This window comes from Ranitomeya imitator, chromosome 4 (genome assembly GCF_032444005.1).
Source record: "Ranitomeya imitator isolate aRanImi1 chromosome 4, aRanImi1.pri, whole genome shotgun sequence".
Lineage (NCBI taxonomy): Eukaryota > Metazoa > Chordata > Amphibia > Anura > Dendrobatidae > Ranitomeya > Ranitomeya imitator.
This window is the reverse complement of record NC_091285.1, coordinates 450,628,806-450,656,711: the sequence shown is the minus strand read 5'-3', so window position 1 is coordinate 450,656,711 and position 27,906 is coordinate 450,628,806. Positions and strand designations below refer to the sequence as shown.

General features: G+C 41.7%; 1 protein-coding gene across 4 annotated transcripts in view; it reads left to right on the top strand.

The window, feature by feature from the left end:
- AP3B2 (adaptor related protein complex 3 subunit beta 2) overlaps positions 1-27,906 on the top strand; it is a 124,568-nt gene that overhangs the window by 73,058 nt on the left and 23,604 nt on the right. For 2 of the 4 annotated variants that reach the window (XM_069765750.1, XM_069765748.1), the window contains exons 12-20: positions 2,036-2,098; positions 5,376-5,508; positions 10,528-10,637; positions 11,844-12,020; positions 18,506-18,692; positions 22,492-22,610; positions 25,050-25,161; positions 25,884-26,043; positions 26,892-27,081. In XM_069765750.1, the coding sequence (XP_069621851.1) occupies positions 2,036-2,098; positions 5,376-5,508; positions 10,528-10,637; positions 11,844-12,020; positions 18,506-18,692; positions 22,492-22,610; positions 25,050-25,161; positions 25,884-26,043; positions 26,892-27,081 (1,251 nt within the window). Of the gene's footprint in view, positions 1-2,035; positions 2,099-5,375; positions 5,509-10,527; positions 10,638-11,843; positions 12,021-18,505; positions 18,693-22,491; positions 22,623-25,049; positions 25,162-25,883; positions 26,044-26,891; positions 27,082-27,906 lie in introns of all 4 variants that reach the window. The other 2 variants (XM_069765749.1, XM_069765747.1) reach the window with 1 other exon arrangement.

The window sequence follows — 27,906 nt, the reverse complement described above, 5'->3', positions numbered from 1 at the left end:
AATCCACAAGGTCATTACCGTATATATTCAAGTATAAGCCGAGAATTTCAGCCCTTTTTTTAGGATGAAATTGCCCCTCTCGGCTTATACTCGAGTCATACCCAGGGGTCGGCAGGGAAGGGGGAGCGGCAGCTGTCTAATAATACTCACCTGCTCCTGGCGCGGTCCCTGCAGGTCCCTGGGTCTCCAGGCGTTGACAGCTTCTTCCTGTATTGAGCAGTCACATGGTACCACTCATTACAGTATTGAATATGAACCCCACTCCACTCCCATAGGGGTGGAGCCGCATATTCATTACTGTAATGAGCGGTACCATGTGACCACTCAATACAGGAAGAAGCTGCCGGCGCCCGGAGAACCAGGGACCTGCAGGGACCGCGCCAGGAGCAGGTGAGTATAACGGGGGCATATTCACCTGTCCCACGTTCCACCGTCGGCGCTGCTCCGTCGTCCGCGTCCTCTGCAGTGACGCTCAGGTCAGAGGGCGCGATGACGCGATTAGTGTGTGCGCCGCCCTTTGCCTGAACAGTCAGTGCAGTGGATGCAGAAGACACAACAGCGCTCAGCGGTGGAACGTGGGACAGGTGAATATAGCAAGTGCCAGGGGCCTGAGCGACGAGAGGTGAGTATGTGATTTTTTTTTTTTTATCGCAGCAACAGCCTATGGGGCAAATATCTCTATGGAGCATCTTATGGGGCCATAATCAGCATTTGTGCAGCATTATATGGGGCAAATGTCTCTATGGAGCATCTTATGGGGCCATAATCAGCATTTGTGCAGCACTATATGGGGCATATTTTAATATGGAGCATCTTATGGGGCCCATCATGAACTGTATGGAGCATTATATGGGGCGTATTTTGTATGAAGCATCGTATGGGGCTCATCATGAACTGTATGGAGCATTATATGGGGCTCCTGATTCAATATGGAAATTCAAAAACACTTAACCTACTGATGTCTCAATTAATTTTACTTTTATTGGTATCTATTTTTATTTTTGACATTTACCGGTAGCTGCTGCATTTTCCACCCTAGGCTTATACTCGAGTCATTAAGTTTTCTCAGTTTTTTGTGGCAAAATTAGGGGTCTCAGCTTATACTCGGGTCGGCTTATACTCGAGTATATACGGTAATAAAAAGATTAAAAAGAGTCGGTCCTAATACAGATTTGTGCGGTCCCCACTCTGTCCAATTTAGAGAATGTACCATTTACAGAATATCATCCAATTCTCTCGGCAGTTTGAGTGAGCCCTAAAAGCGACTTCTGGTTCACACATAAATCCTGGTGTGATCCGGCTGGTTGTAATTTCAGTCACATGAGTCAGAAAATGACCTGAGTGGCACTAGAAACCAGGGAAGATGGCAACCGGTGAGTGTTTTAATACACCTACACTATATTTAATGACCTTACACACACACGTAGTACCCCTTGAAAAAGCTTATGCGAAACTCGCGTTAGGGACAGTCATTGGGTCTAGCACTGGCACTTCCTCATGGGTAAGCCCTTTCTTTATACAGTCTATTCATACTGTGGATTTAACTGCTTAGTGATGCTGTCATGATTCAGCTTCTTGTCTAAATGGCCACATCATGTTTCTTACTGTACTCCATAGTATTAAATTTTGAATGATGTCACTAGGACACTTCAATTCTCATTCGGTTCAATGAACCAGGTTATTATTTTTGATGAAACTGTTTTTATTGTATTACCTGGCTGAAATTCCTATGTACAATCAGGTCTTTATATGTGTGCTAGTTCACCCTTTACATTTTGAGTTCTCAAATATTGACCATATTTTATCTATGATCATTGGCATCATTATTTTAACATTATTCAGTAAAACTAGTTTAAGAAAACTGCACCTGGATTGTAGTACTCCATAGTATTGCTTGTAGGTCGATGAAAGATATTTAGAAAGGTTTAGGGCATAACATTTTTGCTGGGAGTGCTTCTTTAAATAAAAAATATAGTATACCCTCAACATTTTGATTAAAAAATATATGTCTCCCTTATTTTTTTATATTGTGTAGCTGGAAGTCCTGACAAATCTGGCCAATGAGACCAACATTTCTATAATTCTGCGGGAATTCCAAGTAAGTAATTACATGAGTTTAGTCTAAAAACATGTTGGAAATTAGTTTCTGTCAACTAGTAGAGCATCTAGATTACCAATTGGATTTATACCACAAGTCTTTCAGTCACAGTTGTTATTACATAAAACCCTAACATATGATAACTTCCTGAGAATTATGGAGCATTATACAGTATGTCACAAAAGTGAGTACACCCTCACATTTTTATAAATGTTTTATTATATTTTTCCGTGGGACAACACTGAAGGTATGACACAATGCACATTGTAAAGTAGTCAGTAGGGATGAGCGGACCCGTGGATGTTCTGGTGCGGACAAACTGTAGTTCAAAGTTCGGATTGGCAGTGTCACGCTTCTACTCAAAGCATGATGGTGCACGGTGAAACAGGAGGGAGAGGACATTCTGCCACTAGGGATGGATACAAGGGGGCACCCTGATACTTTCCCTGTGCCAACCTGAGCTCCCTAGCGTCCCTAGACGTTTTTTTTCATTCCGTACGGCAATCACATTCCTATCCCTGGTTTACCCTATGTACCATCCTGCTTAGTGAGTAGGACAGCAGGAAGGCTAGTCCTGCACTAGTGTAAAGACACAGAGGAGAAAACCGCAATCATGCAAAAACACTCTCAAACAATCGAGTAGGAAATAGGGAAGGAGTGGTGAGGAAAACCAAATGGGAATAGAGACTGGGAAACACACATGACTATTTCACTCTTGTAAGAACAGAGCAAGGAAAATCTGTACTGCTAATAGGAAGGTGAAACCGTTTTAACCAGAGCAGATGTACGTGTAACTAGATGCCACAATCTTCTGGCCTCACTCTGTCGCAGTATTCCAACATGATAACGACCCCAAGCAAGCCTCCAAGACAACCACTACCTTGCTAAAGAAACAGATGGTAAAGGTGCTGGACTGGCCAAGCATGTCTCCAGACCTAAACCCTATCTGTGGGGCATTCTGAAACGGAAGATTTTGGAACGCAAAGTCTATAACATTCACCAGCTCCGTGATGTCGTCATGAAGGAGAGGAAGAGGATTCCTGTGGTAACCTGTGAAGCTCTAGTGAACTCCATGCCAAGAGAGTTAAGGCAGTGCTTAAAATAATTGTGACCACACAAATATTGACAGTTTGGGCACAATTTGTCCATTTTCACTTATGTGTGTACTCACTTTTATTGCCAGCAGTTTAGACATTAATAGCTGTGTAAGCATAACACCCAAGCCCATATTCCCACAAGGCACTTCATATTACACTAAAACATATTGATACCACATGTAGGAATATGATCCAGCAGGGATCTTTTGCTTTGGCACAAGCAGGTGGCACAAATAACAGGTTGGCGAGTTCCTCATCTTGGGGTTGCCGAACCAAAGCCTGCTTTATAGCATTCAACTGCTCTTGCTGAATCTGGTTTTGCTGGTCCAGGGCTTGCTGGAAGTATTGGTCTGCTGTTGTTGAATATTTGCCTGCAATAACTGTTTCACTAGTTCCTCAATATTACTGGACTCTTGGCTCTTCAAAAGCACCGGAGCATTCAGCCAGGACATACACAGAGCGCTTTCTCTGCAATCACAGTCCAACAGCCACTATGCCCGCATTCTCAACACCATTTGTGGGAATATGATTCAGCAGGGATCTTTTGCTTTGTCACAAGCAGGTGGCTATGGAGTCACAAATAACAGGTTGGCGAGTTCCATATAGGCATGAGCCAGGGGTATTTTATTGTGCACACTTGTCATACAATGTTGCACTTATCAAACATAAAATAAATGTCTAAGGCCATCTGGCCACTAACTAACAAGAAGATTCTAACTACAAAATAAACCTACAAATAACAAAGAAGTTCATGCAGTCTTACTGTGTCAGCTCTCCCAGACCAGCGAATCCGCTGAAACCCCAGCAGTTCCTGATTATATCAGCTGAAAACAGTCAGAAGTCAAAACCTGGATTGTATGTGTGGAGGGGAGGCACCAGTCCTTTTTCACGCTGATCTCTAAAGAAACCAGGAGCTGATTACATTGAAAAAACAGCTTCACAACTAATACCTGGAAACATAGGAAATGAAACGGGTAGAAACATATCTGTTATCTAGTACTTCTCCCCTTGATACCTCACACACAGTAGGATAGACTGTGTTCAAAGAAGTGTCACAACAGTATATAAAAAGCTGAATATCTTTATTATAAATGGTTAAAACACATAAATAAACATGAACATTAAATACGGTGCCTCAGATCAAACCAACAAATACAAATGAGGTCAGCTAGAGCAGGACACGTTATAGTATGAACAGGAATATGACTAAATGAATAATGGACATATCAAGGTATTAGAGGATGCACATATTTTGGTCCCAATCGTGTGCTTCTTCCTGGGGGTGGAAGGAAGAAGCACACGCGAAACGCGCATCGGGGCTGGAAGGTTCAGCGTGCCATTTGGCTGAGCATTTTGGGAGAGACACGGATCAGGTAGTATGTACTGGGCGTGGGGTATTTTGCCAGTTATATCTTCTGAGCTTACAGCAATAGTGTGAATCATGGAGTGCACTGGGATCTAATAGATCCATGGCTTAGGTTCCTGGTTAAGTCCTGCCATTGCATCCAAAGGATTGCACCAAATTATGTGCATCCTCTAATACCTTGATATGTCCATTATTCATTTAGTCATATTCCTGTTCATACTATAACGTGTCCTGCTCTAGCTGACCTCATTTGTATTTGTTGGTTTGATCTGAGGCACCTTATTTAATGTTCATGTTTATTTATGTCTTTTAACCATTTATAATAAAGATATTCAGCTTTTTATATACTGTTGTGACACTTCTTTGAACACAGTCTATCCTACTGTGGTATCAATATGTATTAATAGCTGTGTGTTGAGTTATTTAGAGAGCACACCTAATTTACACTGTTATACAAGCCGTACACTGACTACATTGTATCAAAGTGTCATATCTGCAGTGTTGTCCCATGAAAAGATATAATAAAATATTTACAAAAATGTGAAGGGTGGACTCACTTTTGTGATATACTCTATACACATTTACAGATTTTGACAACTGTGCTTTAATTTGGCCATCTTATACCTACTTCACTAATTTCATTTTCCAATTTTTAAGGGCATAATACTTTCTAATTAATAAAAATGAAAGAACCATACTTTGTGCAAGTGATAGTAGTATTTAATAATGTTCATGTTTGTCAAAGTAGACAAAACCTAACAATATTACTGATAATTATTAGTCCAATGTATTTACCGTATCTTAATCCTTTCAGACTTACATTCGCAGCATGGATAAAGATTTTGTGGCAGCTTCAATACAGGCCATTGGCCGATGTGCTACCAGCATAGGAAAAGTACGCGATACCTGTCTCAATGGGCTTGTCCAACTGCTATCAAACCGGGATGGTAAGACAAATTGTGTTAATAAGATCTGTTAATAATTTTCTACTTGAACAGAAAATTATAGGCGGTTTCTGCAGAAGGTAACATGTTATTTAAAGGGATTTTCCAACAAACAAAGTACATTTTAATTAATAGATCTTGGAATAACAATAATTTCCACAATTGGATTTGTTTTAAAAAAAATGTCCCTGTGCTGAGATAATCTTATAAATGTGGCCCTGCTGTGTACTGTGTAATGGCTGTGTCTGACCGTGCAGGAACATAGTCTGATCATACTACAGCTCCTGGGCAGCAGAGTAAGCAAAAGAGTATACACAGACAGGACAGCTTGGGATCGCAAATGATTCTTTTTGTGAGGCAAAACATTTTGTTTTTAAGCAATATTTTACATCAAAGAAAGAATCATTTGCGATTCCATGCTGTCTTGTCTGTATCCTATCTTGCATCCTCCCCTGCCCAGGAGCTGGGGTATGATCAGACCATGTTCCTGCACGGTCAGACACAGACACTGCACAGTACACAGCAGGGACACATTTATAAGATTATCTCAGCACCGGAACATTTTTTTAATACACATCCAGTTGTGGAACTTATTATTATTAAAAGATCTATAGATTAAAATGTTGATTCAAATTAACTTTGTTAATGGGAAAATCCCTTTAATCAAGCACATGGCTTTAGAATTGATTTAACCCATTATCTACCAATGTCCTTTTTTTGGGACGCCTAATCTTTAGCTTCTAGCAACTAAGATTTTATAATTTTTATAATTAGGTCCAATTTTTTGTGTTGTGCTTGTAAAATGAATGTTTTCAAAATAGGAAATCATGTCATTGTCATTTTTAATTGAATATTGGGACGCCCTTCTCTGAAAAATCCGTACTTGTACTAATTTTAATTTGGCAAGTAATGGGTTAAGCAAAGGTTAGAGAGGAAGGGGCACATAGCAATGTGATATGCATTGGCAAACTTGTAGAAACAGTGAGCATGACGGGGTTGCAGCTTCACTGTACCTGAAACAGAGCAGACAATTATAAGAAATGGAAGGATGTGTGTGCAGCACAAATAGCTGAGCTTTGAAGAGAAAGGCTCCACAAAGTTATTGTTTATGAGGATTAGCATACGCCATCAGAGTGCTCCATATAAAAATGCGATCTTTATTTCTTCACCAAATCATAAAAAACAATGTAAAGTCTAAGCAAGAAAAATAATTTGAAAAGCCTCACCGTGCCATTGTCACTGCTCCCATAGGTGAGTACGTCAGTCCATACTGCTGATAAATAGTGTGCAATAGCCAAAGGGAAAAAAAGGTTTAGGGGATAAGGGGCTGGCTATCTATAGTTAAAAATGAAGCCGATTCTGATGCGTTTTTGGCATAGCTGCCCTTAGTCGTAGAACATTAAAAACAGTGACATAAGCTGGTTTCACATTTGCTTTTTTTTTTTGCGTTTCTGTGGTAAAAAACGCAAAAAAAGCATGCGTTTTTCCCCCTATACTTAACATTAAAAACGCATGCGTTTTTTGCATGCGTTTTGACGCATTTTTGCAACGCATGCGTTTTTTTATCTGCATGCGTTTTGTTGCAGAAATGCAACATGTAGTAATTTTAGCGGCGTTTTTTTTTTGCCACGAAAAAACGCATGCGTTTTTTCGCGGCAAAAAAACGTATTGATGTCTACGTAAACACATGCGTTTTTATAGAAAAACACAAGAATACACACTTATAAGCCACCCTCCAACCCTAACCCTAAAACACAAACTCTAACACATACTCTAACACAAACTGTAACACAAACTCTAACACAAACCCTAACACAAACCCTAACCCTAGGGATCCTAACCCTATCACAAACCCTAACCCTAAAACACAAACTCTAACACATACTCTAACACAAACTCTAACACAAACTGTAACACAAACTCTAACACAAACTCTAACCCTAACTGTAAAACAAACTCTAACACAAATCCTAACACAAACCCTAAACCTAACCCTAACCCTAGGAATCCTAACCCTAAAACACAAACTCTAACCCAAACTGTAACACAAACTCTAACCCAAACTGTAACACAACCTCTAACACAAGCTGTAACACAAACTCTTAACACAAACTGTAACACAAACTCTAACACAAACCCTAACCCTAAACCTAGGGATCCTAACACTGACACAAACCCTAACCCTAAAACACAAACTCTAACCCAAACTGTAACACAAACTCTAACCCAAACTGTAACACAAACTCTAACACAAACTGTAACACAAACTCTAACCCAAACTGTAACACAAACTCTAACACAAACTCTAACACAAACTGTAACACAAACTCTAACACAAACTAACACAAACTGTAACACAAACTCCAACACAAACTGTAACACAAACTCTAACACAAACTGTAACACAAACTCTAACACAAACTCTAACACAAACCCTAACCCTAGGGATCCTAACCCTAACACAAACCCTAACCCTAAAACACAAACTGTAACACAAACTGTAACACAAACTCTAACACAAACTGTAACACAAACTCTAACACAAACTGTAACACAAACTCTAACACAAACCCTAACACAAACCCTAACCCTAAAACACAAACTCTAACCCAAACTGTAACACAATCTCTAACCCAAACTATAACACAAACCCTAACACAAACCCTAACCCTAGCCCAAACCCTAACCCTAGGGATCCTAACCCTAACCCTAGGGTTAGGGTTAGGATCCCTAGGGTTAGGGTTTGTGTTAGGGTTAGGGTTAGGATCCCTAGGGTTAGGTTTTGTGTTAGGGTTAGGTTAGGGTTAGGATCCCTAGGGTTAGGGTTTGTGTTAGGGTTAGGATCCCTAGGGTTAGAGTTAGGGTTAGGGTTAGAGTTTGGGTTAGGGTTTGTTAGGGTTTGTGTTAGAGTTTTTTTTACAGTTTGGGTTAGAGTTTGTGTTAGGGTTAGAGTTTGTGTTTTAGGGTTAGGGTAAGAGTTTGTGTTAGGGTTAGGGTTAGGATCCCTAGGGTTAGGGTTAGAGTTTGTGTTAGGGTTTGTGTTAGAGTTTGTTTTACAGTTTGGGTTAGAGTTTGGGTTAGGGTTAGAGTTTGTGTTTTAGGGTTAGGGTTAGAGTTTGTGTTAGGGTTAGGGTTAGGATCCCTAGGGTTAGGGTTTGTGTTAGGGTTAGGATCCCTATGGTTAGGGTTAGGGTTAGTGTTTGTGTTAGGGTTAGGATCCTTAGGGTTAGGGTTTGTGTTAGGGTTAGGGTTAGGATCCCTAGGGTTAGGGTTAGAGTTTGGGTTAGGGTTTGTGTTAGAGTTTGTTTTACAGTTTGGGTTAGAGTTTGGGTTAGGGTTAGAGTTTGTGTTAGGGTTAAGGTTAGGGTTAGGATCCCTAGGGTTAGGGTTAGCGTTTGTGTTAGGGTTAGGGTTAGGATCCCTAGGGTTAGGGTTAGGATTTGTGTTAGGGTTAGGATCCCTAGGGTTACTAGGGATCCTAACCCTAGGTATTTATGTTTATAGTGGGTTTTCTAGTTGATTTTGATGATTGGCAGCTGTCACACACTTCTCATCATGCGTTTCAAAAACGCAAATGCAGGAAAAAACGCGTTTAAACGCATCAAAACGCGTTTAAACGCAAAAAACGCGCCTAAAAAAACGCTGCGTTTAAACGCATTTAAACGCGTTTTTGCACCAAATGCGTTTGCGTTTAAAACGCTGCGTTTTAAAACGCAAGTGTGAAACCAGCCATAGTCAGTATGAAGAATCAAACATTCTTGGGACTGACGTGTTTCTGACCAAATAGTCCTTACTTATAGTCTTCATTGATGGACTATGAATAAGGACCGCATGGTCAGTATTGCATCAGTCCCAAAAATGTTTTTTTTTGTTCATACTATTTACTGTTTTAATGTGTTGGTGAAGAAATAAAAATCCAGTTTTTATGTGGAACATTGTGCTGGCATTTGTGAATTCATAGGCAAATTCTACCAAGAGAAGTGGCCGTGTACAAGCTGTGGCGAGCTGACGGATTTCCTTTCCTTTTATAGTATATGATGATTAACACTATGAACTTAGTATTTATCATTGGAGGTATACTTTGCCAAAAATTTTTTTAAAACATTGAGGCAGTCTGTACACAAGTCTGCAAAGATGTCTTAAAATCAGCTGAACCACCTTTGTTCATCTGCCGAAGCTGGGATCCAGCTGTCTGAGACTTTTCCACACAGAAGGCAGAAAAGGTTTATTGCCATTTCTGCCTTCCGTATTGCTGTATACAGAGCGGAATGGGTGCCATTTAGGGAGTTCAGGAAGCTTTCTCCGAGTCTTCCCATAGCGATCACCAGATGCCAGGAAGCAGCAGGAACTGTTGGGAATTAGCAGACTTAGATCAGCTCAACAGTGCATTTGGGAAACTGAATTTGATCTGTAACAGGGATTAATTTAATTGATTTAATATTGAAATGCCCCCAAGGGTTTTTTATTATACAATTTGTGAATTAAATAAGAAATAAGACACTGCTAGATTAATACCTCCCCCCCCCAAAAAAAACCCCAAAACTATATCCAATAACTATAAAGTGATTGGAACATAAGGGTGAATACAATGAAAAACTTATTTTAGTGACATTTTGTGCTACTAAAAAAGTATGTGAAAAATTTTAATTTTTCTGTACATTTTCACCCAATATCATCCAAAAATATGAACATAAAACTGCCAAAATTAGGTACCATTTATCACACAAAAAATGCAAAGAATAAAATAAACATGTACAAAAACATGAAAATTTCTTGGTCTTGAAATGATCTTGAAAAGTGTCTGACAGATACACAAATACAAATTGTGACATTGAATCTACCTGTATTGCCAATAGTTAAAAACTCTTGTTTATTAAGTAAAATAATATAGAAACAAATCATGAATATATAATTTATGTAAAATCAGGAGATTTCTATTTTTCACGTTTCTGCTAACAGTGATAAATAATACATTTAATACATTATATGCAAGATGATTAGCTTTGCTTCCATTTCTTACAGAGCTGGTTGTTGCAGAATCTGTGGTGGTCATCAAGAAATTACTCCAAATGCAGCCAGCACAGCACAGTGAAATAATAAAGCACATGGCCAAGTTAACCGACAATATTCAGGTATCCATATCTTACAGGGATGATACGTGTAATATAATACATGCGCATAATGCAATTTTAGCTTTGTGTAGTGCCATTTATTCTCAGGCATATTCTGTAAATCTTGATGCTGATATGTTGACAACGTACATGTACATAATAGCCTAACTATTACCATCTTAATTATTTTGTGTATACAAAACCCATATGTTCATACATGGCGGTCACACTATGGCTGAAAACCACAGCATCCCTGTACCACTGTGGGTTTTTGCTGCACAATCACTTAAAGGGATTGTTCTTTAGCTGGACAAGTACTATATAAATAAAGTGCTTCCCTTTGGAAAATAACAGATACTCACCTCCTAATCTGGTGTCGTTACAGTGATGTCGGCGCCAAGTCTCCCTGGGTTCACGTGACATTGTTATGTCTAAGGGCAATGAGCCCAATAGCGACCACTAATTGGCTCCAGGGCTCAGATGGCATAACAGTATCACTCAAACCCCGACAGACCCGGCGTCGATGGGACAGCGGGAGTGTTGGAGGTGAGGGTCTTTTATTTTATTTTACAAGGAGAGCTACCTTATTTAAAACACCACTCCAGTGTTTTTTTTTCTCATTGCACCGCTGGAGTGGTGCTTTAATTGTAATTCCTCTACCCTCTGTCTCGTACTCACCTGCAACCACCTTCAACTTTTTCCAGCGTCAGTCTCCAGCGAAAAGTGACCTGCCAGCTGCTCCGGTGTTTCATAGAACCCACCGGAGGTCACTTTTCAATACAAGTCTATGAGAGCCTTGTTCTGGCCTCGTTGTGGCTCTCATAGACTTGCATTAAGCTCTTGTGACATAACTTCTGACTTCTGGACAGTCAAGCGTTATGGACACAAGATGGTGCCGCGGGACCGGAGAGGCGTAGGTAAAAGGTAAAACCACCAGAATTCGAGTATAAGATGGGGGGCAGGTGGCTTTCATTTACAGCGCCACTCGAACGCTAAATAAAACCCTGGAGTGGTGCTTTAAAGAGGGGTTGTCCAGGTAGTGGAGAAGCCCATTAATTGTGCAGGTAATCGGCTCTTTCACTCTCAAAACCACACAGTCATTGCAGTTGGCCGTGCTTCATGTAGGAAAAAGAGCTGTTACCTTCCAAAAAGAAGTGTTTTAGTTTGAGGCCTGTGCATGTGAACACAGCCCTAACAAGTAGGACCTAATTTCTCATATATTTTCAGGTGCCCATGGCTAGAGCTAGCATATTGTGGCTGATTGGTGAGTACTGTGAACATGTGCCTAAAATAGCTCCTGATGTGTTGAGGAAGATGGCCAAGTCATTCACTAATGAAGAAGACATTGTTAAACTACAGACCATAAACCTGGCTGCAAAGCTGTATCTGACTAATTCGAAGCAGGTATGTGGATGACATATTGTCCTGGGGGGTAAAACATCTGAGTAAAGACGTGTGCCATCATGAGTATCTACATGCAGTGTAACCGAAAATGTTCCATTCTCTCATTATGTTCATATGCGTTTTTGTTTTTTAACCCCTTCAAGACCCAGCCTATTTTGACCTTAAAGACCTTGCCGTTTTTTGCAATTCTGACCAGTGTCCCTTTATGAGGTAATAACTCAGGAACGCTTCAACGGATCCTAGCGGTTCTGAGATTGTTTTTTCGTGACATATTGGGCTTCATGTTAGTGGTAAATTTAGGTCAATAAATTCTGCATTTATTTGTGATAAACACGGAAATTTGGCGAAAATTTTGAAAATTTCGCAATTTTCACATTTTGAATTTTTATTCTGTTAAACCAGAGAGATATGTGACACAAAATAGTTAATAAATAACATTTCCCACATGTTTACTTTACATCAGCACAATTTTGGAAACAAAATTTTTTTTTGTTAGGAAGTTATAAGGGTTAAAATTCGACCAGCGATTTGTCATTTTTACAACGAAATTTACAAAACCATTTTTTTTAGGGACCACCTCACATTTGAAGTCAGTTTGAGGGGTCTATATGGCTGAAAATACCCAAAAGTGACACCATTCTAAAAACTGCACCCCTCAAGGTACTCAAAACCACATTCAAGAAGTTTATTAACCCTTCAGGTGCTTCACAGCAGCAGAAGCAACATGGAAGGAAAAAATGAACATTTAACTTTTTAGTCACAAAAATTATCTTTTAGCAACAATTTTTTTATTTTCCCAATGGTAAAAGGAGAAACTGAACCACGAAAGTTGTTGTCCAATTTGTCCTGAGTACGCTGATACCTCATATGTGGGGGTAAACCACTGTTTTGGCGCACGGCAGGGCTTGGAAGGGAAGGAGCGCCATTTGACTTTTTGAATCAAAAATTGGCTCCACTCTTTAGCGGACACCATGTCACGTTTGGAGAGCCCCCGTGTGCCTAAAAATTGGAGCTCCCCCACAAGTGACCCCATTTTGGAAACTAGACGCCCCAAGGAACTTATCTAGATGCATAGTGAGCACTTTGAACCCCCAGGTGCTTCACAAATTGATCCGTAAAAATGAAAAAGTACTTTTTTTTCACAAAAAAATTCTTTTAGCCTCAATTTTTTCATTTTCACATGGGCAACAGGATAAAATGGATCCTAAAATGTGTTGGGCAATTTCTCCTGAGTACACCAATACCTCACATGTGGAGGTAAACCACTGTTTGGGCACATGGTAAGGCTCGGAAGGGAAGGAGCGCCATTTGACTTTTTGAATGAAAAATTATTTCCATCGTTAGCGGACACCATGTCGCGTTTGGATAGCTCCTGTGTGCCTAAACATTGGCGCTCCCCCACAAGTGACCCCATTTTGGAAACTAGACCCCCCAAGGAACTAATTTAGATGCCTAGTGAGCACTTTAAACCCTCAGGTGCTTCACAAATTGATCTGTAAAAATGAAAAAGTAATTTTTTTTCACAAAAAAATTCTTTTCGCCTCAATTTTTTCATTTTCACATGGGCAGTAGGATAAAATGGATCATAAAATTTGTTGGGCAATTTCTCCCGAGTACGCCGATACCTCATATGTGGGGGTAAACCACTGTTTGGGCACTCGGCAGGGCTCGGAAGAGAAGGCGCGCCATTTGACTTTTTGAATGGAAAATTAGCTCCAATTGTTAGCGGACACCATGTCGCGTTTGGAGAGCCCCTGTGTGCCTAAACATTGGAGCTCCCGCACAAGTGACCCCATTTTGGAAACTAGACCCCCCAAGGAACTTATCTAGATGCATATTGAGCACTTTAAACCCCCAGGTGCTTCACAGAAGTTTATAACGCAGAGCCATGAAAATAAAAAATAATTTTTCTTTCCTCAAAAATGATTTTTTAGCCTGGAATTTCCTATTTTGCCAAGGATAATAGGAGAAATTGGACCCCAAATATTGTTGTCCAGTTTGTCCTGAGTACGCTGATACCCCATATGTGGGGGTAAACCACTGTTTGGGCGCACGGCAGGGCTCGGAAGGGATGGCACGCCATTTGGCTTTTTAAATGGAAAATTAGCTCCAATCATTAGCGGACACCATGTCACGTTTGGAGAGCCCCTGTGTGCCTAAACATTGGAGATCCCCCAGAAATGACACCATTTTAGAAACTAGACCCCCAAAGGAACTAATCTAGATGTGTGGTGAGGACTTTGAACCCCCAAGTGCTTCACAGAAGTTTATAACGCAGAGCCATGAAAATAAAAAAAAAAATTATTTTCTCAAAAATGATCTTTTAGCCTGCAATTTTTTATTTTCCCAAGGGTAACAGGAGAAATTTGACCCCAAAAGTTGTTGTCCAGTTTCTCCTGAGTACGCTGATACCCCATATGTGGGGGTAAATCACTGTTTGGGCACATGCCAGGGCTCGGAAGTGAAGTAGTGACGTTTTGAAATGCAGACTTTGATGGAATGCTCTGTGGGCGTCACGTTGCGTTTGCAGAGCCCCTGATGTGGCTTAACAGTAGAAACCCCCCACAAGTGACCCCATTTTGGAAACTAGACCCCCAAAGGAACTTATCTAGATGTGTGGTGAGCACTTTGAACCCCCAAGTGCTTCATAGAAGTTTATAATGCAGAGCCGTGAAAATAATAAATACGTTTTCTTTCCTCAAAAATAATTATTTAGCCCAGAATTTTTTATTTTCCCAAGGGTTACAGGAGAAATTGGACCCCAAAAGTTGTTGTCCAGTTTCTCCTGAGTACGCTGATACCCCATATGTGGGGGTAAACCACTGTTTGGGCACACGTCGGGGCTCAGAAGGGAAGTAGTGACTTTTGAAATGCAGACTTTGATGGAATGGTCTGCGGGTGTCACGTTGCGTTTGCAGAGCCCCTGGTGTGCCTAAACAGTAGAAACCCCCCACAAGTGACCCCATTTTAGAAACTAGACCCCCCAAGGAACTTATCTAGATAGTGGTGAGCACTTTGAACCCCCAAGTGCTTCACAGACGTTTACAACGCAGAGCCGTGAAAATAAAAAATCATTTTTCTTTCCTCAAAAATTATGTTTTAGCAAGCATTTTTTTAGATTCACAAGGGTAACAGGAGAAATTGGACCCCAGTAATTGTTGCGCAGTTTGTCCTGAGTATGCTCGTACCCCATATGTGGGGGTAAACCACTGTTTGGGCACACGTCAGGGCTCGGAAGTGAGGGAGCACCATTTGACTTTTTGAATACGAGATTGGCTGGAATCAATGGTGGCGCCATGTTGCGTTTGGAGACCCCTGATGTGCCTAAACAGTGGTAACCCCTCAATTCTAACTCCAACACTAACCCCAACACACCCCTAACCCTAATCCCAACTGTAGCCATAATCCTAATCACAACCCTAACCCCAACACACCCCTAACCACAACACTAACCCCAACACACCCCTAACCCTAACCACAACCCTAATTCCAACCCTAACCCTAAGGCTATGTGCCCACGTTGCGGATTCGTGTGAGATATTTCCGCACCATTTTTGAAAAATCTGCGGGTAAAAGGCACTGTGTTTTACCTGCGGATTTTCCGCGGATTTCCAGTGTTTTTTGTGCGGATTTCACCTGCGGATTCCTATTGAGGAACAGGTGTAAAACGCTGCGGAATCCGCACAAAGAATTGACATGCTGCGGAAAATACAACGCAGCGTTCCCGCGCGGTATTTTCCGCACCATGGGCACAGCGGATTTGGTTTTTCATATGTTTACATGGTACTGTAAACCTGATGGAACACTGCTGCGAATCCGCAGCCAAATCAGCACCGTGTGCACATAGCCTAATTCTAAAGGTATGTGCACACGCTGCGGAAAACGCTGCGGATCCGCAGCAGTTTCCCATGAGTGTACAGTTCAATGTAAACCTATGGGAAACAAAAATCGCTGTACACATGCTGCGGAAAAACTGCACGGAAACGCAGCGGTTTACATTCCGCAGCATGTCGCTTCTTTGTGCGGATTCCGCAGCGGTTTTACAACTGCTCCAATAGAAAATCGCAATTGTAAAACCGCAGTGAAATGCGCAGAAAAAAACGCGGTAAATCCGCCATAAATCCGCAGCGGTTTAGCACTGCGGATTTATCAAATCCGCAGCGGAAAAATCCGCAGAGGACCAGAATACGTGTGCACATTCCTAACCCTAACCCTACCCCTAACCCTACCCCTAACCCTAGCCCTAACCCTAGCCCTAACCCTACCCCTAACCCTACCCCTAACCCTACCCCTAACCCTAGCCCTACCCCTAACCCTACCCCTAACCCTAACCCTACCCCTAACCCTAACCCTATTCTAACATTAGTGGAAAAAAAAAATTTTCTTAATTTTTTTATTGTCCCTACCTATGGGGGTGACAAAGGGGGGGGGGGTCATTTATTATTTTTTTTATTTTGATCACTGAGATAGATTATATCTCAGTGATCAAAATGCACTTTGGAACGAATCTGCCGGCCGGCAGATTCGGCGGGCGCACTGCGCATGCGCCCGCCATTTTGGAAGATGGCGGCGCCCGGGAGAAGACGGACGGGACCACGGCTGGATCGGTAAGTATGATAGGGTGGGGGGGGACCACGGGGGGGGGGATCGGAGCACGGGGGGGGGAATCGGAGCGCGGGAGGGGTGGAACGGAGCGCGGGGGGCGTGGAACGGAGCACGGGGGGGCTGGAACGGAGCACGGGGGGGTGGAACGGAGCACGGGGGGGTGGATCGGAGTGCAGGGGGGGTGATTGGAGCACGGGGGGGTGATTGGAGCACGGGGGGAGCGGACACGAGCACGGGGGGGAGCGGAGCACTGGATGGAGGGGAGCCGGAGCAGTGTACCGGCCAGATCGGGGGGGTGGGGGGGGCGATCGGAGGGGTGGGGTGGGGGCACACTAGTATTTCCAGCCATGGCCGATGATATTTCAGCATCGGCCATGGCTGGATTGTAATATTTCACCCGTTATAATGGGTGAAATATTACAAATCGCTCTGATTGGCAGTTTCACTTTCAACAGCCAATCAGAGCGATCGTAGCCACGAGGGGGTGAAGCCACCCCCCCTGGGCTAAACTACCACTCCCCCTGTCCCTGCAGATCGGGTGAAATGGGAGTTAACCCTTTCACCCGGTCTGCAGGGACGCGATCTTTCCATGACGCCGCATAGGCGTCATGGGTCGGATTGGCACCGACTTTCATGACGCCTACGTGGCGTCAAAGGTCGGGAAGGGGTTAATTCTGTGTGTTTGCGGTGGAATCTGAGGTTGATCCTTGGATCTGTGATGTTTATTTTCAGATTTAACAGCACAGTTGCGTTCCCATGCGGTCGGCGGGCGCGTCAAAGCAACGCATCCGCATACATCTGCATGTCCTGCATACCCAATGTTAAAGATAGGTACACAGGAGGCATGCGGAAGTAGGCGGGGCTTAACGGAGGATGTACGCAGCCCTCCGCAAAGCCCCCGAACGCTAATGTGAACTTAGCCTAAGTCATGTATCCAAAATGTCTCCCTCTTTTTGAGTTGTCATGGTAGATCTCTTACCGTTTGGAAGGACTTGTTCCAAAACTTGGAATTTCAACTGCAAAAGTCCAAGTCCCATTCTATGGAAAAAATAGAGAAGGGGTAACGAGAGGCTTTCACAACGAATTGTAGACTTGAGTTGGGAAATAACATGTATCACAAAAGATGTCTCACATGTGACGAAGTATGATGGGTATGCCCTTACCAGTGTGTGGATGATGGATCCTATCACCCTTGAGAAACAGTTTAGACATGGAAATCTTCCTCTTTTTTGTGTTTTCAGATAAGATTGTATTTTCTTAGAGTCTGGGATCCAACATTAGCTTTCACCAATTTTGTTTTTCTAGATTTGCTATGGAAGTATTCTGAATTGCTGTGTCTCAATCCCTCAACTTTTTTGTCCCAGAAACCAGTTTGAGAAGCACTGCTTATGAAACTTTATTGGGTATAAACAGACATTTTCTCCATGTTTCCAGTCTATGGGGCTGACTCATTAAGATTGGCATTGCACACGCCAGTCTTAATGAAGGGCTTGCTGGCACATGCCACTTAATGAATTTGGTGCATTTTCTCTGTGGCATGTACCTCACAAAAATTGTTACTCTAGTTGGGGACTAGAGTAGCATTTCTGGTGTGAGAAGCAACAATACTTTTTCAGAATCTGGCAGACGGGCGTAGCCCCTTCTCATCCTGCCTTGGCTCCTCTCCAGTTCTGTCCATTTTGATGTAGCTGCTGCGAACTGGCGTGAAAATGTTCAACTTCGGCTTGGCCAAAAAAGTTGTACGTTTTCAAAGCATTTTAGGCCAATTTCTGGCATAAAAGCGTCAGTAAATCGGGGCCTATGTGTTTGAAACTAGTAGCTTATTATCATGTTGGTGTTTGTCCTTATTAAAGTATTATCCCCATTATATGTGTTCTTAGACGAAGCTTCTCACTCAGTATGTTCTGAATCTGGCCAAGTATGACCAAAACTATGACATCAGAGACAGAACAAGATTCATTCGCCAGTTGATTGTACCCACTGAGAAAAGCGGAGCACTTAGCAAGCATGCCAAGAAGCTCTTTCTGGCTCAAAAACCTGCACCTATTTTGGAGTCTCCATTTAAAGGTATTATTTCCACTTTTAACTTATTACATGTAAATATAAGAACAAGAATTATAATTTGTGTAGGGTCACACCCCTTCCACCAGAGTACCATAATGAGTTCCAGCAGCAGACCAACAATCCTTGGCTGCTAAAAATAATTCTACAGAGTTGATTACATAATAAATAAATTCAGAATTTTTTTATTGTGAATCTGTTCAACATACAATAAAAAGTGGACGTGCAATTTAGGATGGACACACAATCAATTTTTCTAAATAGAATGTATCGTCAAGAAATAACTTATTATTGAAATCAAGCCTTTATTATAAACATACTTTATGTTTTAACATTGTAGCGTACACATCAGGATAATGTGATTTATGTTTGATAGCTCACTTGTCAGCTTTGCCGTGTAGACTGAGACAGAATGAGAAGAGTCATATAGTTCTAAATAGAAGGTGGGGGAAATCAATGAACGACCGGTTGTACGACGTGAAACCTAGAAAGCCAGGATAGTAACACTTTACATATAGATAAAACTATACTCAAATCCAAATAGAAGTCTCAAATACCGCGAAGCGCCCCAGACCCCCAAAATACACAATGAACTATAATAAAAATCAGTAATGTTTATTAATAATGTAAATAACAAAGAACAACAATCATAGACCAGAGAAAACCTCCAATGCAATAGGAGCGAACTATACACATAACATCAAAAATAGAACACATCTGAGTACACAATAGCAAGATACCTTAACAAAGTGAACAAGTCTGCCTACATCACTCAAAGTAACACTGGCCGAGCGGTGAAATAATCCTACAAACAGGACGTCTCAGTGTGATAAGGTAAAGCAAAAAAAGGGGGCTAAATTACTTTGTCACTGCCATACGGCATGTATATAGTAACGCTACCCCCTAAACAATACTGCTTTCCAGAAAACGAGATCTGTGGCAAATAAAAAGGCAGGCCATTAGTATACTTACAAAGGTGTATGATGTCCGTGGGTCCGTTCCTTTACCCCGACGCGCGTTTCATAACACTTCCTCAGGGGGCACTTGTTGTTCTTTGCTATTTACATTATTAATAAACATTACTGATTTTTATTATAGTTCATTGTGTATTTTGGGGGTCTGCGGCGCTTCGTGGTATTTGAGACTTCTATTTGGATTTGAGTATTGTAGATTGAACACGATGACACAATCGTGATCACTTGGTTGATTTAATAGATAAAACTATGTATGCTTTTCCCCTGATAGGGAAGAGGCTTTCTGGAGACTGTTGTATTCTATGGCTATGTTCACACACAAAATTTTAGCTGCGTTTTTTTCTGCTCAAAGGAAGTTATCTTTTATAGTGCCCGCAAAAGTTATGAGAGTTCAGAAATGTTATGCACTTACGTTTTTTTTTCCTAACTGAATTTGAGCATTGCAGCATTTTTTAAATCAATATTTTCAGCATTTTGGCAGTGGTGTTTTCACTCATTTTTCACACAATTTTGGTGATTAACACTAACTTTATTAAACATGTACTGTATATACCCATGACAGAAACAAAATGAACATATACCCTGCTTTAAGTAAATAAGTAAAAGCAATAGGACATATAAATAACCTTGGGTACTTTGTAAACACCATTTTGTATTGTTTTAAATGTGTAAAAGCCATCACACCAACGTCAAGGTGTACCCAAATCAGGATGGTCATAACCTCTAGTATTAAAGCCATGTGTCAAAGTGACATCAGTGTGAATAAGCACAGAGTAGGACCGGGTCCCGAATGGATACCCAGCAAATGGGAAGCTTGCTAAGGTTTTAATACTATAGGCTAGGACCTTTCTGATTGTAGTTCACCTTGACGCTGGTGGGATTGCTTTTACGCTCACTAAGTACCCAATGTTAGTTATATACGCTATTGCTTTTACTTATTTACTTACAGCAGGAGATATGTTCATTTTGTTTCTGTCTTGGGTTTTGTCTGTTTAATGGCCAGTGTGAACATGCGTCTATTTTGCATGCATACCAACTTATAATCCAGTTCATTTTTTCAGTTTGTACTGTACACAAATCACACATATAATCTACACCAAAAACACAGCGAAAAAGGCTGCAAAAACATAGCAAAATTTGTGTTTTGAACTTAGCATTGTTACTGCCAATACAGCAGGTTTTGGCTGCAGAAAATAATGTTACAAAATGCTGCATGTGAACATGGCCAATGACCTATTTCTGTAGATTGATTCTCATTTATGGCAGCTTTCAGAAAGCATGTACTCCCTACTGCTCTGCGTCCCATAACGCTGCCTTAGGAAGGGATTTAGAAATGTAAAAAAAAGTACAATAGAAAATTAAAATTGAAAGAACAAACAAATTTAATTACTAAAATTAAAACTAAATTAAACTACAATTAAATACATAAGAAATTCCCTTTATCTACATGATCTGTTGATTCAAATGTAGAAGTAGAAGGGAAGATAGTATCTGTAGAGAAGTTTCCATTGCTTTGTTTTTGTGCAATTTAACAACATTTGTGAGTATAGGAATCATTTTAGACGCATCATCAATTTTGAGTGTCCTCATTACTGCTTCCCTCTCTAGCAATATGGGGAAGAAGCAGCAGCCCTAATGAATGTAATAGACATTAGCTCCCTGCCTCACTTCACTGGTATCTGCACTCTATTTTAAAGTTATGAATCGTAAGATATGTTGCAGGGGGGGCGGTGGAAGGAGGATCAGATTTGCATTTTTGTATTTTTTTTATACTTTTATCTCTCCACTAGTGATTTGTGTAACCCAAGGGAGTAAAAATTACATTTGCTTTAATACTTGTGAGTTTAAAGTTTTGCACCATATTTACACATTGTTTTCTTATTTTGTAGGGGATATCTTGCTGATCACTGGTGGTCCGACTTCTGGGTCCTCCTTCGATATTGCGAATGGGGCTCTGTAGATCCTTGTAGAATGCAACAATGGTTCCATTTAGTGATGAGCGAGTATACTCGTTGATCTGGTTCTCACAAGCACGCTCAGGTGGTCTCCGAGTATTTGTGAGTGCTTGGAGATTTAGTTTTTGTTGACACAGCTGCATGATTTACAGCTACTAGCCAGCCTGAGTACATGTGGGGTTGCCTGGTTGCTAAGGAATCCCCACATGTATTCAAGCCGTCTAGCAGCTGCAAATCATGCAGCTGCGTCAACAAAAACTAAATCTCCGAGCAGTCACAAATACTCGGACACCACCCGAGCGTGCTCGTGAGAACCAGAGCAACGAGTATACTCACTCATCACTAGTTCCATTGCATTTATTGTCAATGGCACTGCTGTGCTTGGCTTTCTCTGGTAGTCCCATAGAGCAGGGGTCCCCAACTCCAGTCCTCAATGCCCACCAACATGTCATATTTTCAGGATTTCCTTAGTCTTGCCCAGGTAATAATTGCATCACCTGTGCAATGCAAAGGAAATCCTGAAAACATGACCTGTTGGTGGGCCTTGAGGACTGGAGTTGGGGACCCCTGCCATAGACAACATATGTAGTGGAGGTTGAGCATGTGCACCTCCATGTATTTAGAGTCGAGATCTGTGTGGGACTCGTAGCGATCAGTAACTTATCCTCTATTCTATGCACAGAGGATACATTTCATTTGCCAGTATACCCCTTAAAAAACAGTTTGAAAAAATTGCAACATGTCCTAGAAACTGCTCATCACTGTGCCACTCTTGAGAATGTGATTTTTATAAATAATAAGGATATTGAATGTGTAATAGTTGGTTAGAGGGCTCGTAATTATAAAAGGAATAATCCATTTCTCTCCTGCACACAGATCGGGATCACTTTCAGTTGGGCTCGCTTTCTCACTTGTTGAATGCCAAAGCTGTTGGGTATCAGGAGCTACCAGACTGGCCAGATGAGGCTCCCGATCCATCTGTGCGCAACGTGGAGGTGAAGGAAGCTGTGCGTGCTAACCTGAGTATATAGGGATGTAGGCAAAGCCCACCGCTATCCCCCCTGCAGTGCACTCCTGCTTTTTATCCCGCATAGATATCTGTCCCTTTCTAGCTGCTCGCTGTTTGCTGCTCTGGGCTGTACTTTCAGGCTATCCTTTCAGTCTTCATCCATCAATGCAGTCTGTAGTAAAGGGTCATTTTAGATTTGATAATGTAACATATTATGAATGAACTATCTTCCCTTATATTCAGGAAGAGGAGGATACTGAGCCCACGGAGTGTCACATCAGCCTGCTGGGGGAGTGGAAAGAGGTGTCACTTGTGTGTGATTTAGTGTGGCCTTTTCTCCACTTAGACCAGGGGTGTCAAACTGCATTCCTCGAGGGTCGCAAACCATGCGTGTTTTCAAGATTTCCTTAGCTTTGCACAAGGTGCTGTATTCATTATGTGTGTAGGTGATTAAATTATCACCTGTGCAGTACAAGGAAATCCTGAAAACATGACCTGTTTGCAGCCCTTGAGGGATGCAGTTTGACACCCCTGACTTAGACTATTCTTTCTGTGTGCAGTGACCTGTATTCTCCCCTCACTACCTAATGCTGAATTCACAAACGTGATAAACTTGTCCCCGATATGATTCAGGGCAACGTCAAGATTCTACCAATGAATTTACCTCTTTTTTCCTTAGTAACTGACTTACTTCAATGTGAGATCAGACCTAGAATGCATGGATGTCAGCCTGCTGTTAAATGCTGTTTGCCCTTATTGCTGATTGTAGCCATGGGCTGGGATCCCACGGTGCGGCTGCTACATATGACCAACAGTCCTACCCACCCGCGGCTACCAATAAGTGCAAGAGTTTGCATTCACACTGAGGCGCTACCTGCAGACTTTTGCACCTATTCGTCTCTGCTGATGGGCAGAGATTTTGGTTGCATGCAGTTGTGCAGCGTGTGTACGTAGCCTTACACTGCACCTGTCCTTTCTGCTTATGGCATTTTTCCCAGCTTAATTCAAATTGCATATTGCAAAAATTGTTTTTCGATATCTTATCTGTTGAATTGTACTTATAGCCTAGCATTATTCTTTTCTCTTTTTATAATAGATTTTTCTGTACCTTGTTGTATCCTGTGGCTAATTGCTACAGCAATGCCGAACATTAATAGCATGCTTATCATTGTAACACTACCTGCCTGATACTCTCTAGTGAAGTGAATCTAGAAGTCACCTCAAACAGCTGTAATGCTGCGGTAGCACCATACGCAGTGAAGAGGCAGTGACCCACAAAGTTCACACACAAAAGTCTCTTTAATGTGTAACTTCACACATAAAGGTGCATAGCATTTTATAGTACACGTCATCAAAGTTCAATATAAACAGTTCATTTCGTCTCAGTACCCGTTTCATAGCACTACACATCATATGGCTTTTAGATTGCAGTTCCTAAACACGCCGGTCCTCTCCTTTTCCGGTATCCGTGGGGCGACCGCACGCCATATTACAGTCTCCAAACACAGCTTCACATGTTGCAGACACTACACACGCCAGTCCTCCTCTGACTAGTTCCCCTGGGTGTCCTGCATCGCTGTATCAAAGACTCTTTACTCACACAGCTGTACACAGACCAGGATATCCTCCGGATAGCAGACGGGCACCATATCCACTGTTTGCAATCGTTACACATGCCAGTCCTCTTTCAAGCACAGGACATCCACCTTCGGTACACCTCCGGGCACATGACTGTCCACATTCGAGACCAGCTACCATGGACGACTTGCATCGCTGTATACGCTGCAGGTGCCAGGCTATTCAGCTGCCATAGCTCCTGGCTCTGCTGACCTGTGCTGCTGCACACACAGCCAGCTCTCTGCAGGCCTCTGCTCTGCACAACAGCACACACCAAACTGACACTGATGTTGCACCTGACACACCTATACCCTTATTGCAGGGTTTTTAACAGACAAACCCGTGGCTGGAAGCCACATGGAAATCTGTGACTGCCATGCATACCTATGGACTTCATCCGTCTCCATCCACAACCTGGGGAGAACACACAGCGCCCCCTACCTGTGACAGGAGTCACTGCCTCTCACAGCATGGAATACACGTTTTCCAAATGCCGATTTGTCAGGCCTCTGCTGTTTATTAAAGATGCCTGGTCGTCACTAGTCACTTCTTGCTGCATTGAAATACTGCATCCCGACCATGCATATGCATCTAGAAATTGGGCCATGGCATGTTATAATTCAGTGGAAACACTTTTTGCTGAACTAGAATTTATATATTTTTTCATTTAATTTATTTTTCTTTTTAGCATTATTCCTTTCTGTTATATTTTAATCGACAAGTGAATCCCAATAAATCTGAATTTTGTCTGCTTTGGAATGTAGTTTGCACCTTTCCTTGCATATAGTCATTCAATTCACTCTTCTAGGTACCTGAATGGACTAAATGCCCAAGCAGAGACAAGAGGAAAGAGAGGGAGGAGAAACCATTCTATTCTGATTCAGATGGGGAATCAGGACCAACTGAGTCTGCAGACAGTGGTAAGAGACTAGTTAATGGGAATCTGTCAGCAGGTGTGTGCTACTCCATGTGAAAGCAGCATAACATAAGGGCAGATACCCTGACTCCAGTGATGTGTCACTTACTGGGCTGTGTGTTATATTTTCAATAAAATCACAGTTTTATCTCATGCAGTTCAGCGAGTACTCTGAATTCTGAGCTCTGTATGAACCTGCCCACACCACTGATTGGCAGCTCTCTGGCAGCTTTTTGCCTATGCACAGTGTACACAATCAGTGGTAGGGGCGGGGTTATACAGAACTCATGAAGGGGGATGACTACATGACAGCAGGTTTACTAGTCCCCTAGACATAATCTCCTGCTGATAAAATAATGGTTTTATAAAAACTACAGCAAACAGACCAGTAAGTGACACATTGCTGGAATCATGGTATCTGCCCCCACATCACACTGCTCTTAGATTCAGTAGCAATAACCTAGTGAAAGATTCCCTTTTAACAGGCAACACTGTTATTACTAATTTTAATCACACATGAAACTGTTGCCAAAGAAATTTGAGAAGCTGAATATTAATGAAGTCTACTTTTCTTTGCAGTGGTGCATGTCAACCCTTTTTGTATTTTTTTCTTTAAGATAAAAGTATATACATTGCGGAACATTATTTCAACTTATCAATTTTCCATATTTAACATTAGTATTTTTTACATACGCTGATATATGCCTTATAATGTTTTTATTTCAGAACCAGAGTCAGTGAGTGAGTCAGAGAGTGGTGAGAGTTCCAGTGGTAGTGGTTCAGGGTCTGAGAGTGAAGAAGAGGAGGAAGAGAGTGAAGATGAAGAAGAGTCTGAAAAGGAAGAGAAGAAAAAGGACAAGAAAGATGAAGCACAGAGTGAGGGGAGGTACGGAGGAGTGTTAGGGCTCGCTCACACTGGAGTATAACATGGCCGGGTGCTATGCGCTGTTTTATCGGATAGCACTCGGCCCAATATTATACTATGGGGCAGAGCAGATGAACAATTATTTTCTCATGCCGATTGGGCATAAGAAAACAATTGCAAAATGCTGCAGGTGCATCCAACGATCGGATCACATGCACTTATACAAGTCTTGGTGCATGTGAAAGATCGAACTGCACTCGGATGTCATCCTGGTGCAGCCCAACATCCACTGACTAAGAGAATAAAGAAGTTGTAGAAATTAAGATCTGTTTTCTCCGCAACTGTGATGCGATTCTCTCATGTGAGTGAATCGCAGCACAGTAAGATGACTGTCATTAGCATAATTGGCCTGATTCTCTCACATGAGAGAATCATTGATAGTGCGACCCCGGCCTCATACTCACTTGCGTGAAATACGGCCGATGTTAAAACCCGGCTCTGCCGCCGGCACTTGGGAGCAGAGCATGCGGCCGCACAGCAATACATTGAGCTGCATGCTCCGCTCCAAAGTGCCGGCGGCAAGTGAGTATGATCCCATAGAAATATCAGCAAGGACAGCCCAATGCTTATTAGGACCATAAATAAGACTTGAAGCATATGCCCATTTTACATGTAAGCCCCTTGTGACATAACACACTTTTTGGAACCTTATCTTGATGGAACGAAGACAGTCCTATTTCCTTAACATCAGCAAAGGGTGCGGAGAGGTTCAGTATTCTGTTTTCCTACCATTACAGGGGATCGTATAAAGTCACTAATAATAAATAGGTTTGTATGTAAAAAAAATTACATTCTTGATCAATTGACAGTGATGAAAGTGATCGGGATCAAAGATTAACAGCAAAAGGGAAGAAAACCCCAGTGAGAACATCAAAGAAGTCCGCTTCAGAAGAAAGCAGCTCAGAGAGTGAATCTGAGAGTGAATCTTCGTCAGAAGAGGATGACGAGGAAGAGGATGAGAAAGAACAACCGCAGTCTGAGCCTAAAAAGAAAAGGCCTGTAAGTCTCTATTTTATGATACGAATCTGGATGCCAGACCAGACCCCCTAGTGTACTCATTTAGCAGTCAGCCTAAACTAATACTGACCACAAACCAAACCCCTAACTAAACACAGATCTGGGTCCACATAAATACATATTAAGACCAGAAACTCGAAACTCTGCCAATACTCCCCTCTCCTTACTTTTGCAGTTTGCAGTCCTCTGCACTCCTGTGTTCTTTTATAAAGCACAAAGACTTAGACCTCATTCAGACATCAGTTATTTTCACATACAATAAAAATGGTCCATCAGATTTTCATCAGTTTTTCTCTGATAGGAAAAAAAAAGTTTCTCCTATTTCTCAGCCCTTGAAAAATTGAAAGTGCTATCTGATTTTTTTCACGGATCCATAGCCTTGTATTGATGATTTTTATATGACACTCAGATCATTAATGAACATGCCTCCGCAATATACAAGGAAAAAAATAGGACATGTGAACTATCCAATAGACTATCATAGGTGCAAGTGCTATCCGTGAAAAACAAGGAATGCACTTGTATGAATGAGGCCTGAGTATGGGAGAATTAAAAAGGACATTTCACCAAATTTTAAGGTTGAACTGGACACACGATGTAATAATAGCTGAAAAGTGGAATAAAACTGTGTTACAGAGATATTAGTATTTGTCACGTAATGAGTTAACTTTTTTAAGTCATAGTGAGTGTTATCTGGCAGATTTTACATGAGGTGTTTACTTCTTCTCCCTGTATGATGCTGACCAATCATTAGCAGGTAGCTACACTCAAAAGAAAGAAGAACATTCCCAAATGTAGTTTAGAGCA